We start from the raw sequence: 13,499 nt of genomic DNA on the forward strand, positions 1-13,499 counted from the left end.
ATGACGAAAGCGGATCCACCTGCAGGACTGCGCGGTGCGCTCCGCGATGCATGAACGTGTGGGATTCGTCGCGGATTGGCTGAGGTGCGTTAGCGAGGACAGCGACAACGGCGACAGGTGCAACGGCGATGATCACATGTCGGAGGCGGTTGACGCCATATCGCGTCGTTGAGAGGTGAAATCAAGCGACGGGTGAATTGAAGATGATGCAGGTTGCAGATGCGGGGGGAGGACGGATGCTGGATTGGGAATTGGGCAGCATGGAAGGGGAAAGGGCGAGTGGCTAGCGGCCGGTGACGTCCACCGAGCTCAGGTCTCGATTCACTTGGTGGTGAAGGAAATTTTAGCAGAGGCGCGCCCCATGCTTCCGACAAGCCGCGCAATCCCTGCACCCGACGGCCTTTCACCATCATGTCTGATCTCCGGCGACGACGCCAATTTCACTCAAAGGCGCACCTTTGTCGCGTCACGTCGACATTGTTTGAGGCACTGTTGAACCCGCCTCCAGCGCCGCCTAGCTCCCGGTAGCAGCCCTCCACTTCCAAGTTTGGATCCCGCCTGGACTTCTCCACTTAAACTTCCGCGGGACTGGCGATGCGTCGCTGAGTTTTGAACGTTAGACGATACCTAGATATTCCTAATCAGGCGCCATGCCTTCGCGTCTGTTCTCGCGCGACTCGCCCGCAGCAGAGCAGCAGCTTCCCTTCACCAGCGACGCCGTCAACGAAGCCGACTTCGCCCACGATGCCTCGCACGCCGAGCAGGGCAGCCAGTCCCTCCCACGCCGGATAAGAGGGAATTCGATTGCTGGGGGCCCTCTCTCGGGCTCCTACACGCGCAATCCCATCCGCTCCTTCGCGCATCAGACCTCCCACGGGTTTGCCGGTACCTACCCCAAGCCTCATCTATGGGCAGCCACTGACTGCCGCGTAGATACCCCTCAGTACTCGTCCCAAGGCGTGCGAGAGAGAAGCTCCCAATTGGCCTCGTATGCCCTCGAAGCCGAAGACTACCAGGACCGACCCCAGCGCCACAGCTTCGCCGACCCTGACACGTTCTCCGGGAGACATGCGGGCATACTGTCCGATAACGACGAGGGGCGCGCCTCGATAGACACGGGTCGCTGGACCGACACCATTGAGGAGGACAGCGAGGCCGAGACGCCCGATACCGTTATCGGGCCACAACAGGCTGATAAGGGCTTCTTCAGCCCCAAGCTGCCGGGAGCGACGTCACAGAGCGCGAAGAAGACACCGGGCAGCTCACACGTGCCGGGTGTAGTTGTCGAGGATACTGAGCGCACGCCTCTGCTGCCACAGACCAGACTATCGCGCCCGGACCCACAACAAAAGCAGAAGCCCTCCGAGAGCCACTCGTGGACACCGCACTCCAAGTCGCGCCTGCCTCAACGCGTGAAACAAACATTCGCTGCCGGACGGGGACACCTACTGGATGTGAGCGCGTCTCTAACCAACCCCAAGAACTATACCAAGGATGCTCTCATCTCGAGCGCTCTCAGCAGTGTTCAGATCACGTCGGCCGTATTCCTCGGTCTGCTTCTCAACCTCCTGGATGCGCTGTCCTATGGCTACATTCTGTTCCCGCTCGGTGCGCCCATCTTTAGCAACACCGGCCCGGATGGTATTTCCATCTTCTTCGTGAGCTGTATTGTTTCCCAACTCTGCTACTCTTTGGGACTTTCCGTGTTCAAAGGAGGTGTTGGTTCCGAGATGATTGAGGTAGTGCCCTTCTTCCACAAGATGGCCTACTCCATCATGAACCAGATGGAGGGCAAACCACCGGAGGCCATCATAGCCACCACCATTGTTTCCTACTGTCTGAGTTCCATCCTGACTGGTCTCATCTTCCTCGCCCTCGGAGCTTTCAAGCTAGGCAATCTCGTCAGCTTCTTCCCAAGACACATCCTGATCGGCTGCATCGGAGGTGTTGGTTTCTTCCTGGTTGTCACTGGCATTGAGGTTTCAGCTCGCCTCGAGGGTAACCTCAACTACGACCTTGCTACCCTGCAGAAGCTCTTCTCCGGCGACACCTGGTACCTATGGACACTACCGCTTGCCCTTGCAATCACCATCATGGTCCTCCGGCGTCTGTCCAAGAGCCCCTTCGTTCTGCCCGCTTTCTTCATTACCGTATTTGCAGTCTTCTACATCATTGTCAAGGGTATCATGCACAAGGATCTTGAGCCTGTGCGCAACGCAGGTTGGATCTTCGAGACGCCCGAAGCTGGTGTCAAATTTTACCGATTCTACTCTTACTTCAAATTCGGCAGCATAGATGGAGCGGCGCTTGTCAGCACTATCCCCACCATGTTCGCCCTTTCATTCTTCGGCATCATCCACGTTCCCATTAATGTTCCAGCACTCGGTGCCGCGGTGCGGGAGGATAATCTCGACGTCAACCGAGAGCTGATTGCTCACGGCATCTCGAACACCCTCTCTGGTTGCTTGGGTAGCATTCAGGTAGGATAATCCTCGCAGACATCCACGATGTATTACTAACAGAGTCTTAGAACTACCTCGTCTACGCCAACAGCGTCATGTTCGTCGACAACGGCGGTAACAGCCGAACTGCAGGTATCATGCTCGCCTTTGCAACAACCGCCGTCTGGGTCGCGGGCCCAGCCATGGTCGGCTACATTCCGATTTGCCTGGTCGGCGCACTCATCTTCCTCCTGGGTATCGATCTCATGAAGGAAGCTCTCTGGGACACCTTTGGCAAATGTCACAAGCTCGAATACCTGACCATATTGGCCATTGTCCTCATCATGGGCGTACATGACTTCGTCGTTGGTATCTTCGTCGGCATCGTTCTTGCGTGCGTCAGCTACGTGGTGCAAAGCTCCCGTCATTCAGCCATCCGAGGAACATACAGCGGCATGATCGCGGAGTCCACTGTTCGCCGCCCTAGATCAGATTCTCGTTATCTTAACAAAGTGCGAGGTCAGATTCGCGCCATCAAGCTAGGCGGTTTCTTGTTCTTTGGAACCATCGTTTCCGTGGAAGAGTACATGCGGTCCCTGATCGACGACGACCATTTTGAGAAGAACCCCATCAGCTTCATCATCGTCGACTTTACGCACGTCTTGGACGTCGACTTTTCCAGCTCTGAGGGTTTCCAGCGCATCAACCGCATCCTGAACACCAAGAACGTCAAGATGATTATCTCTGGAGTTTCTTTCGCTGACCCAGTTGGGCGAGCCCTTCAGAACGTCGGTCTTCTAGACGAAGACGGCGACGAAGAGTGCCCTCCACCACAAGTGTTCGAGGACCTGAACACTGCGCTTGAATCCTGCGAGAACGAGTTGCTAGAAGTCTTCCACAAGCACTGGAACCGTCATGCGACAAAGCCACAAACTACACCGCCGATGAGCATCTCCGGATCCAAGGGCACCTCCCCCAACGAACCAATCGCCACCGGTGGCACACCCACATCATTCGGTGCAAGCTCCCTCAACCCCGTCTTCTCCTCGCCCCGCCGCGGTGCCAGACTCATCGCAGCCCGATCCACCATGCGCGAAAGCGGCGAAGACTCTCTTTCTATCCCCGACACCACTTCACTCAGCACAACCCAAACCACCCAAGTCGCTCCCTCGCGCTGGCGCAACTTCGCCCAACCCCTCAAAATCATCCTCCAAACCTTCGAAGACGTCTCCACCAAAAACGAAGACTTCTGGCAAGCCGTCGCCCCCTACTTCGAGCGCAAAGAGTACCCCGCCGGTACCGTCCTGTACTCCCGCGGCGACGACCCAGACGGTTTCTACATCTTGGAGAAGGGCCGTTTGCGCACGGAATACGAACTCGACCAGGGTAGTTTCTTCGAAGTCATACTACCCGGTACCACGTGTGGTGAGCTGCCGTTCTTCTCCGAGACTGATCGCACGGGCACGGTGGCGGCGGAGAATGACTCTGTTGCTTGGCTGCTTACGAGAGAGAAGTATAATGAGCTTGAGAGGAAGGATCAGGAGGTTGCTACTGAGTTGTTGAAGGTGGGGCTGAAGTTGACGAAGGAGAGGATGGATGCTATTACGAGTTATGTGCTTGTTACTGCGTCGTAGATGATTTGATGGTTAGTGGGTGGGGTATAGACGCAACGTTTTTACTTAGATGGCTTTGCATAGCGGTGGTTGTTTGTAAATGTAATATCGATCATCTTTGATGATTCTTCTGATTTTTGTTCTGCTCGACGTGCCGTTAAAGTAATATCAATAGTGTTAAAAAAAGAACAACCAGCCGTAGCAATACCCCGCCTTGTTACATCCATCCCACACAGCAAAATGTAACAGCCTCCTGCCTTTAGACTGTCCTCTTCTACCTACCCTACCCTCCTTTTGTCAGGTGCAAAAAAGGGCAAAAAAGAAATAGACAACATCTAGCTGCTCTCGGTTTCGATCCGAGGTCCTCCGGGTTATGAGCCCGGCGCGCTTCCGCTGCGCCAAGCAGCTTTTGTGGTTGTAGTTCGATGGAGTTTTTGCGCTTTGCAAAATTTATATAGTGAGTGCATGCTTGATGGCAGGCTGAATGTGTGACCTGGGTGCGGGAAATAATGGATGTGGGGGCACAAAGGAATTGAGTGGGCTGGTAAGGGGGCCGATGTGGAAAATTTGATAGGCGTGAATGGGAATGTGAGTCATCCGATATCTGGGGGATTGGATGGAACTTCAATTTGGTGGGAAGTTAAACATCAATACCAGAAAGTGATGTGCGAGGTATAGAATGCTTTACGGTTACAATTAGACGTAGTACACATGATAGTACAACGTAAATTTTGAGTTAGATGGTGATGATCAATACTTCAACAAGACAACGCTCCGGATACATCATAGCAAAACAACAATCTGACTTTCATTACTCCAGCTAAAAAAAAACATTGGTATCCTAACGCAAACGCCCTGTATCTATATCACACACAGAACAACAAGTCCAACCCAACCCCAACCTCTCCCATCATCCCCAGCTCACACACCTCAAACCCCCCTCGCCTCACACAAATGCCCACTCTTACTCAACACCGTCCCCAACCCCCTATGCACCTCAACCTGAAACCCCTCAAAAGGAACCCTCTCCCCATCAATACTAATATACCCATCCCTCTGCCCTTTCGGAATAATCCTATACGCACTAACCTTCTGGTAATCCACATGGTCCATATCAAAGAAAGAGTGGTTCTCCACGGCCAGCAGCGTTTTGACAGCAGTGTGCCGCGCGATATCGCCGCGGATACGGACGAGGTCGAGACACCCGTCGGAGGGCAGGGAGGCGGGGAAGAAATTTGCGTCGGGCGACATGTAGGCGATGTTTCCGGCGTAGAAGTTGCCGAGGTGGTCGTGGGGGATTAGTTGCCAGCCTGCAGGGAGGGGGTCGGTCGCTGTGCCGTATTTCAGCTCTGGAAGACCTGTTTCGGGGGTGGGGAGGACGCGGTCGTCGGTGCTGCGAGGTGGTTTTGCGCATTCGGTGCGGTAGGCTTCGCGGACGGCGGTCTTGTTGTCGTACTCGACTTTTACGGCGATGTCGGCGGGGTAGCATGTCTTTTTGAAGAGGCGGACGAGGAAACCCCAGGTGAAGCGTGCGCTGCCCATCCAGCGCAGGTGTTCTGTCGCGAGGTCTGTTTCGGCTACTATGCCGACGGACTGGGAGAGGAAGGAGAGGGTGCGGCGGTCGCCTTGGGTTATCGAGGAGAGATCGAGGGGGGTGCGCAGGCCCTTGACGACGGCGAGGGCGGCGAGACTGGGGTCGTCGGTGCCGTTGAAGTTGAGGCTCATGGCGTTGCCTGAGCCGCAGGGGAGCTGTGCGACGGCTACTTTTTGGAGTGCCCGAGCTGCGTCGGTCCTCTTGCCCAGGCCGTTCCAGACTTCGTGTGGTATGCCGTCTCCTGAGCAGCAGGCGACTACGTCGTATGCCTCAATGTCCATTTTCTGCGCAATCTCCACGCCATGGCCGTTGTGCTGTGTCTTCTCCACGTCGAGCTCACAGCGCGCAGCCGCCAGGATGGGCGCAATGAACTTGTGGTATGTCTTGACTGCGCCGCCCTGGCCGCCAAACGGATTGACGAGCACCTTGATTCGTTTGCGCCGTTGCGACGCTCCGTATGCGCGATCGAGCAGCTTCTCTATCCATGCCTCCGTTATGCGACTGTCCGGTTTGTCGAGGGAGTAGCTGATGATGGCAGGGCGAACGGCCTTCTTCGACGTGTTCTGCGCATACTGGACCGTGATGTGTCCATCCTCCGAGTGCTCGGCCCAGAGGATGTTGTAAAAGGGTATGGAACGAGTGGATTTGTTCTCTACGTCGGGTAAGCGGGTGTTGGTGTCTAGACGCCGAATTAGCACTTACTGCCAGCAAGAGACAGACCGCAGCAGCTGGCGCTTTTGCTATCTAGGAGTGCTTCGTCTGTGCTGTGTGAGCGTTGCGCCGCTGTGATGTTCGAGTAGTCTCCCACCTAGTACGACCAAGGAGTCGGTCCCAAGGGTCAGGGAGGCGTTTCTGCCCACAGCGAGTGTGTCGGGAACATTCATCTGCTCCTGGGTGGGTGCCGAGACGGGCGACGACTGCGAAGGAGCGGCGTTGGTAGTGAGCAGAGGGTCTCTGAAGGGATCGTCGGAGCCAGCCAGCGAAGCCATGATCAATGAAATGTCGCAGGAACGACGCGCAGCATGCTGTGAAGAGGGTAAGAGCGAGTCCAGGAGTCAGTTGGAGACTAGACCAGCGCAAGAGGCACGCTGACGACGGTCATGTCACGCTCACGGGTACCGTCCCTGTCGCCAGGGCGCGGATCCTGGCGGATAGTTGGTGCTAAACAAAAAGGAAACATTCCCGTTGGACCCTGCACCCTCGCGAACCGAGGCATCCCAATCACGAACCAGCCAAGAACGTGACACGAAGCGACTCTTCCTGTGATGCTCAACGACTGCGATATTGGATGTGAATTTGAACTCTTGTCTGTTTGATACGGCAATGCTACATTAACATTCATCCATCCCACCCACATGTCTATCGACCCAACGCGTCGTACGCGAAGACCTGTAGACGAAAGAAGCAACCAACCTTCCTTTTGCTACCGTTTCTTAGTAGGAACGCCCATCTCCCGCTACCCCGGACGTGTGACAGTGCTTATTAGCCGAAAAATCACGCCACTCCGACCTTGTTCAGACCCTTCAACGACCCCAGACTCAGCGCCAAGCCTTGGGAGCGGCTTCTTATGCGTACAAACCCAGTAATAGGGCCATTGTCACCTTCCTTTTCGATACTCAAGTTGGCGAGAGCGTCCTCACCTGCGTCCTGTCAGTATTGCCAATGTACAAAAGAATTTGAGGACTTACCAAATACACTCCTGGCGTACAAGTTCGCTGACAGGAACTGGCAGTCGCCCTTCATCGACGCCTCTGGAGTCAAGCAGCTCATGTTTGTGCATGCCATGAGTTGCTTCAAGAAATCGCGCAACGTCTTGGCCTTGGAGTTGATGTTGACCTTGTTCTCCCATTCGAACTCGGTCCACATTGTCCGGAATTGCGTCTCTGTGCATTGCGCGGGCTTGATGTAGTCCATAATGTCGACGTGGACATCGTTGAGAATGACAACGTTGGAGTCAACACCCTTTTCACTGCAGTATATTAGCAATTGTTGCAGGGTGTTGATGCGCAGGACTTACCCCTCGTAGATGATGTTTCCAAAGATCACACCGGTATCGGTGGATGAGACTGCGGAAGTAAGCGTATGAACTCAAAAGCAAGTAAGGAAAGACCTACCCTTGATCGTTGCTTGAATGTTGATAAAGTCGTGGGGACCAACGTTTTGTGTTGAAGGGCGCTCGACGACCTTGAGATCACCTAGAGTTGCGAATTCGATGGTGAGATTTTGTAATGTCTCAGTTGTTTGGTTCACGAGCAGGACATCGAGGACAATATCGAATTGATGGACCTAGCAGAGTTAGTAAACACTTTCAGTGAGTTGTGTTGACGTACCTTGACGTAAGCCTCTGCGTATACCGAGTCGGAGAAACCAGTAAGCTGCACGACGCGACTGAGCTTGGATGTGAGATCCTCAGTCGCAGTGTCGCCTCCGGTCGCCCTTTCAAGATCTTGCTCGATCTCATCGCTGCCATCTGCGTCCTTCTTCTTCAGCTGGCGGATGTTGAAAGAGTCGTCAACATTGACAGCCGACTTCGCGCGCTCAGAAGCCTCCTTGGCGGCGCGCTTCTTCTCCTCTGTCTGGACCATAGTTCGGAAAGACTTGCGGGTATCTTCCAAAAAGACAGTCTCGAGCTCCTTTCTTTGCGAGAACTCAGACAGTGAGCGAACACATGACATGATACGGTCGATGGAGTCCTCGTCGATGAAAGTCTTGACAAAGTGCGATTGTCCAACACGAATAATCGAGATCATGATTAGCATGGCCTCGGCGCGGAGAGCGTTTGTGCGGGCTTCGTTCTTTGAGATCTCTCCATAGCGCATGACGAGCTTGGTGAGAGTGCTGGACAGTACTGTGGCAAGGTAGTAGTCGCCGTCGAGGAGGAGCTGACGCAGTGGGGGCTTCTGTGAGTTCTTGACTGCTTCCAGTTTCGCTTTGGCGGCAGCGGAGGAAGTCAGGGCGCTTTCAGTCGCATAGGTACCGTCAGCGAGGACCTTCCTTGATCCAGATGGAGCTGCCGCCTTTGCGTGTCCGTTGACTTGCTCAGTGCTCTCCTTGCCCTCTGATGCATCGTCCAACAGTTTTTGTTCGGAAGCAAGTATGGGGATCTCGCCGAGTGATGAGCGGATGCCCTTCCATGCATCTTGGATGTCTTTCGCCTCCAGAGAGAACTCTCCAATGATCCAAAGCACACCTCGGTAAACCTTGCCAGCACGAACCTCACCAAGAGTCGATACCAGTCGCTCGATGATAGAGGCCCTCAGATCCGGGAAGCGCTCAACAACTTCTTTGACGAATGAAATGACGTCGACCGCGGAGGCGTTGCTGCTGACATCGGAGATGAAGTCCATGAGCGATCCAACAACGCTGGCGGCGACTTCGGGGAACTTGATGGCGGCCGAGTGTATCGAGGAGATGAGGAGCGACCTGTATTCGGGGTTCTTCTCGTATTGTTCGTCCACCGTCTTCATCAGCTCCTTCTTCAGCAGAAGGACGACCTCTTCGACATTCCTGCTTGAGATCATCTCCATGGCAATGTTGAGCGACTTCTTCCGCACGTCCAAGTCGGTACTAGACAGAACGCGCAGGACCTCCATAGTCAGATCATCAAGGACTCCCTCATTCTTGTGTCGCAACTGCTCAACCCTCTCCAAGACAATAAGCTTGACGTTGTTATCCGGCTCCTTGATCGCCAGCTCCACGAACTTTCCAGCAGCTGCCTTGACTGCGACCGGGTTGCTTGTGAGTGTGGTAAGGGCGTGCGCGGCTTCGTAGATGACGGTCGATACCTGCGACTCGAGGAGGTCGAAGATCAGGCGGAGATAGCGAGCCTTGTTGGATGGGTTCACGATGGCGTCTTTGCGGATGAACTCTAGCTCGGCGAGCAGTAGAAGCTCTTCGTGGTTGGGTATGGCATCGAAAACGGTGCTGAGGTATTCGAGAGCCTTCTCGTGGCTCACGGAGACGAGGGCGGCGAAAGCATTGCGCTTGCACGTTGGGTCGTTCTCGTCGTCGAGGAATGTCACCAGAAGGTCGGGCGCATCTGGCATAAGCTCTGGAAGATGTGTGAAGATGGATGCGATAGCGAAGGTTGCGTTCTTTCGGACGTATGCGTGTCGGTGTGTGAGGCATTGGCGCACCGGTTCTGGGAGTGTCAACACAATTCTGGTAGGTATGGAGAGCAGTATTCTTACGTAGTAGAGGTTCTACAAGCTCAGCATCTCGTAGCTTGGTTCTGTTCCGACTATCAGCACTGCTCGGGAAGGTGTCGTGGAGGATCCTACACGAAGCGCAATGTGTTTCCTCGTACGTATTCGTTGGGCGCCTGCAAGTCGAATCGAATCGCATTACTATATCGATTAGCCAGCTTCATATGGTATCTTCTCGCGCACTCACCAGACGAGAATCCACTCCTGCCTCAGCTTGCCCTGGGCGTCGTGCTTGGGGCAGACCTCGAAGAAGAAGTACATGAGCTTCTTGAGCGGCTTCGACTTGCTGGGCATGACGAATCGGATAATGTGCATGAGCAGGCCAGCCTGGGGGTCGCCATTGAGCATAATCGAGAGGATCTTCTTCTGCAGAGCTGTCAGACGGTCGCATTCAGCGAGGCGGGGCAGTGCCATTGCGGGAGCGCACCATAGTCTCGATCTTCTGCTCATCGCTGCCCTTCTCCAGAGCATTCTTGAGCTCATTCTGCGATGGTACGTCGGCGGCATTGTCCTGGTGCACCTGGTGTTGCCCGTCAGCTTCCCCATACCCACGACCTGCCAGGTGTTCCTACCAGACTGTACGAGTTCTCGAGAAACGCCGCCATGATGCCGGGCTATGTGGTATACGGGATGGCCCCGGGGTGTACAGTGTCCAGCTGCGATAACGTGACTCCAGGTGCGGCCGTCAGCCCTCAATGTCCCGTGGAGTCCAGAATAAGTGGGATGGGCTACGTGTATCGATCGACGGGGGCGGTGGAGGAAGTCGTGAGGTTTGGCGCAGCTGCAGCCTAGGGGGGAGGGTGAAAGGGCTGGCGTGGCCTGGGCGGAGAGGTGGCTTGTGGGAGATATGGGTGCAGTGCTCGTCGGGACTCTGTTTACCTCCAGGTGTCTGCTCGAGAAATGGTCGCTCCAGCGAAGGCCGCCTCGCTAGGCTTGCAGGGGTCTGGCCGCCAAGATCTCCAACCCTCTGCCGCGACACTACATCAACACCACGACACGCGCACCCCAAGCACTGCGAATTCCTATACGCGCATCGTTAGAGCTCGATATAGGTAGTCGCAAACATGACAACAAACGAGCCATTCTACCTGCGTTACTAGTATGAAGGCTGTGGATCCTCAAGCACGTGCAGTCACTAACATTTTCGCAGCTCTGGTCACCAAGGCCGATTCGGACATGAGTTCTTGGGTGCGCAAAGCTGTCGCGAAAAGAGAATCACGAGTCTAACTTGGTATAGAGTTCGATTTTCGAGTGCTCGGAGACGGTCGCAGCGCATCTGCCCGTTATGCCAACAACTCAAACTACCGCAACGATTCACTTATCCGGAAAGAGAGTATGTCAATTCCTGACTTTGATGTGATGTGTTGCTAACGCGCCGTTTAGTGTGCGTCAGCGATGCTTTGGTAGCCGAGATCAAGAAGATCGTCAAGGACAGTGAGATCCTCAAGTATGTGAAGGAACGAAAGTTGCATATCATCTGCTAACTCATCCCTAGGGAAGATGACACAAAGTGGCCCCAGAAGAACAAGGACGGCCGTCAAGAGTTGGAAATCCGGTTAGGCAGCGAGCACATCTCCTTCGAGGTAGGCTGTCCCATCTTCCCTAGCCTTCTGTGGACTAACGGTGATAGACTGCGAAAATTGGCTCGCTCCAAGACGTACAAGACTCGTCGGATCCAGAAGGTCTCCGTGTCTTCTACTACCTCGTGCAAGACCTCAAGGCACTCGTCTTCTCCTTAATATCTCTGCACTTCAAGGTATGCGATCAAGTGTGCTCACGATGGAAACGAAAACTTACAGCGTTATAGATCAAGCCTATCTAAGCCTCTCGCCGCCACATGGAGGCACAGTAGCGTTGCTTTTGCCGACAGCGCACAGCCACGGGGTTGTGGCACAACCGCGGCTCGATGTGGAATGACGTAGGGACGGCGTACGGAGTCAAGTGGAGGAACGACATCTGCTTGTGACTAGTGTCAACTGATCCCCGTGATCCCTTCTGGGACGATAGTGGATGAGAGAAGGATACCCAGCAAAGAGCTATTCGACCAAAATTCGTTAGATCGCGCGGGTCGGCTCGGAAGGTCAACATGGCCCACTTGGCAAGGAATGATAATACAATTTACAGATGCATTCGACGGCCTAGATATCAAGTGTTCCAATGTGTCTAGGTTTGGCCCCATGTCATCCCACGTGAGCCTAGTGCGGCTTCCCCGCGTAGGTGCAGCTCAGTGACCCACTAACTTTGAACCGCCTAGACACCTCCGCCGAGTCCAAGTCATCCATCCAGCATGCATTCTTCCCCATCGCCACGCTTCTGGCTCCCGCAAGGCTCTATTGTATAATCGCACATTCATCCCCACTCGTCCCATGTATAATCGCCTCGCACCTTCGCTGTAGTCTCGTCGCACCTGCTATCGGACCATGCCGACGCCGGATGATGAAGCCATGGTCTCGCCGGTGGAGCACGAGAGCATCGCTGGCCGCCCGACTTGTCCACCCGAGGAATCGCGCGTTATCGCGACGCACGAATTGAATGACACACGGGGCGCCCACGACGACAGCAATGCCAGCGCCGTGCCCGATGTTCCCATGCAGCAGCCCACTCCGTCTCCACAAAACTCGCGCGAGCATACCCAGGCGCCCGACGATATCCATACCAAGCTGCCCAGCACCGACAGAGACTCGCCCACCAGAGACATTCCCACGCCTATGACGGCGACAGACGACGGCACTGACGAGCAACGCACCTCTCACGTCTCGCCGCTTTCTCCCGCTGCGCCAACTTCGCTGCTCGCCAGCCATCTATCATCCCCATTCCCTGCGCATAGGGTACGTCAGACCAGCATGCATGCAGAACAATGCGCAAAGTAGACGTTGCTAATGCCGATGCAGTTCCTACCCAACACATCCTCGTCCCTCCTTCGGCCCGGCAGTCGCTTCGTGGGCACCCAGACCTCCGACCGCCAGCAGTATGACGTCGAAGTCGATATAAAACATGTCGACATGCGCGAGTCCTTCATGTGTGGATACTTGCGCATCAAAGGTGCGCACACATCTCCGCGTTGCCATAGAGCTTGTAGACTAATCCGTTCGCAGGGCTAACGGAAGACCACCCAAGTCTGACGACGTACTTCGAAGGCGAGATCATCGGAACCAAATACACCTTCATTACACAGCATCCGGAATGGGGCTCCAACGAGAAGGTCGACCGGCAACACTGGGGGCGGTTCGACGCATACAAGCCGATTGCTAAGTACTCTGCGCGCCAGGACCAGGTGTCGAAGGATCTGAACCAGAAGGAACACCTCTTCATGCGGTGGAAGGAGTACTTTCTCGTGCCAGACCACCGAGTGAGGACCATCAGCGGTGCGAGCTTTGAAGGCTTCTACTACATCTGCTTCAACCAGCTCTCGGGTGGCATCGAGGGCATCTACTTCCATGCTAAGAGCGAGAAGTGAGTTTGACATACCAGCAAAGATGGTCGCATGCTAACACTGCCCAGATTCCAGAAGCTCAATTTGAAACACATCCAAGATTTTGGGTGTCAAGGCGCGATTGAATTCCGATAGTGTTGATGACTGAACGACTGGGCATTTGGATATGGATTAGCATTAGGGCGCACACCTGGGATTGTCTTCTTGTATCGA

The 13,499-nt window shown here is 54.8% G+C and overlaps 5 protein-coding genes and 1 non-coding gene across 6 annotated transcripts; 3 read left to right on the forward strand and 3 right to left on the reverse strand.

The window, feature by feature from the left end:
* Positions 1-650: 650 nt before the first annotated feature.
* On the forward strand, positions 651-4,075 carry J4E86_011682 (uncharacterized protein; the record flags this gene model as incomplete). Its single annotated transcript, XM_051452173.1, has 2 exons — positions 651-2,480; positions 2,531-4,075. 2 exons carry the CDS (start codon positions 651-653, stop codon positions 4,073-4,075), a joined length of 3,375 nt encoding a protein of 1,124 aa, XP_051296671.1.
* A 315-nt stretch (positions 4,076-4,390) lies between these two features.
* Positions 4,391-4,462, reverse strand: J4E86_011683. Its single transcript has one exon. It is a non-coding gene; the product is annotated as a tRNA-Met (tRNA).
* Positions 4,463-4,984: 522 nt separating this feature from the next.
* J4E86_011684 (uncharacterized protein) lies at positions 4,985-6,637 on the reverse strand (the record flags this gene model as incomplete). Its single annotated transcript, XM_051452174.1, has 3 exons — positions 4,985-6,300; positions 6,351-6,407; positions 6,457-6,637. 3 exons carry the CDS (start codon positions 6,635-6,637, stop codon positions 4,985-4,987), a joined length of 1,554 nt encoding a protein of 517 aa, XP_051296672.1.
* A 505-nt stretch (positions 6,638-7,142) lies between these two features.
* Positions 7,143-10,458, reverse strand: J4E86_011685 (uncharacterized protein; the record flags this gene model as incomplete). Its single annotated transcript, XM_051452175.1, has 10 exons — positions 7,143-7,288; positions 7,337-7,617; positions 7,666-7,714; positions 7,763-7,934; positions 7,979-9,789; positions 9,839-9,879; positions 9,929-9,994; positions 10,041-10,219; positions 10,281-10,373; positions 10,426-10,458. 10 exons carry the CDS (start codon positions 10,456-10,458, stop codon positions 7,143-7,145), a joined length of 2,871 nt encoding a protein of 956 aa, XP_051296673.1.
* A 459-nt stretch (positions 10,459-10,917) lies between these two features.
* MNH1 (Protein mago nashi) lies at positions 10,918-11,660 on the forward strand (the record flags this gene model as incomplete). The annotated part of the gene is made up of 6 exons (XM_051452176.1): positions 10,918-10,952; positions 11,004-11,041; positions 11,091-11,186; positions 11,237-11,300; positions 11,349-11,436; positions 11,484-11,660. The coding sequence occupies 6 exons, from the start codon at positions 10,918-10,920 to the stop codon at positions 11,658-11,660; spliced, it is 498 nt and encodes a 165-aa protein (XP_051296674.1).
* Positions 11,661-12,273: 613 nt separating this feature from the next.
* J4E86_011687 (uncharacterized protein) lies at positions 12,274-13,421 on the forward strand (the record flags this gene model as incomplete). The annotated part of the gene is made up of 4 exons (XM_051452177.1): positions 12,274-12,681; positions 12,745-12,895; positions 12,949-13,306; positions 13,355-13,421. The coding sequence occupies 4 exons, from the start codon at positions 12,274-12,276 to the stop codon at positions 13,419-13,421; spliced, it is 984 nt and encodes a 327-aa protein (XP_051296675.1).
* Between the last annotated feature and the right edge of the window lie 78 nt (positions 13,422-13,499).

This window comes from Alternaria arbusti (genome assembly GCF_024043155.1).
Source record: "Alternaria arbusti strain BMP 1465 chromosome Unknown scaffold_40, whole genome shotgun sequence".
Classification (NCBI taxonomy): Eukaryota; Fungi; Ascomycota; class Dothideomycetes; order Pleosporales; family Pleosporaceae; genus Alternaria; species Alternaria arbusti.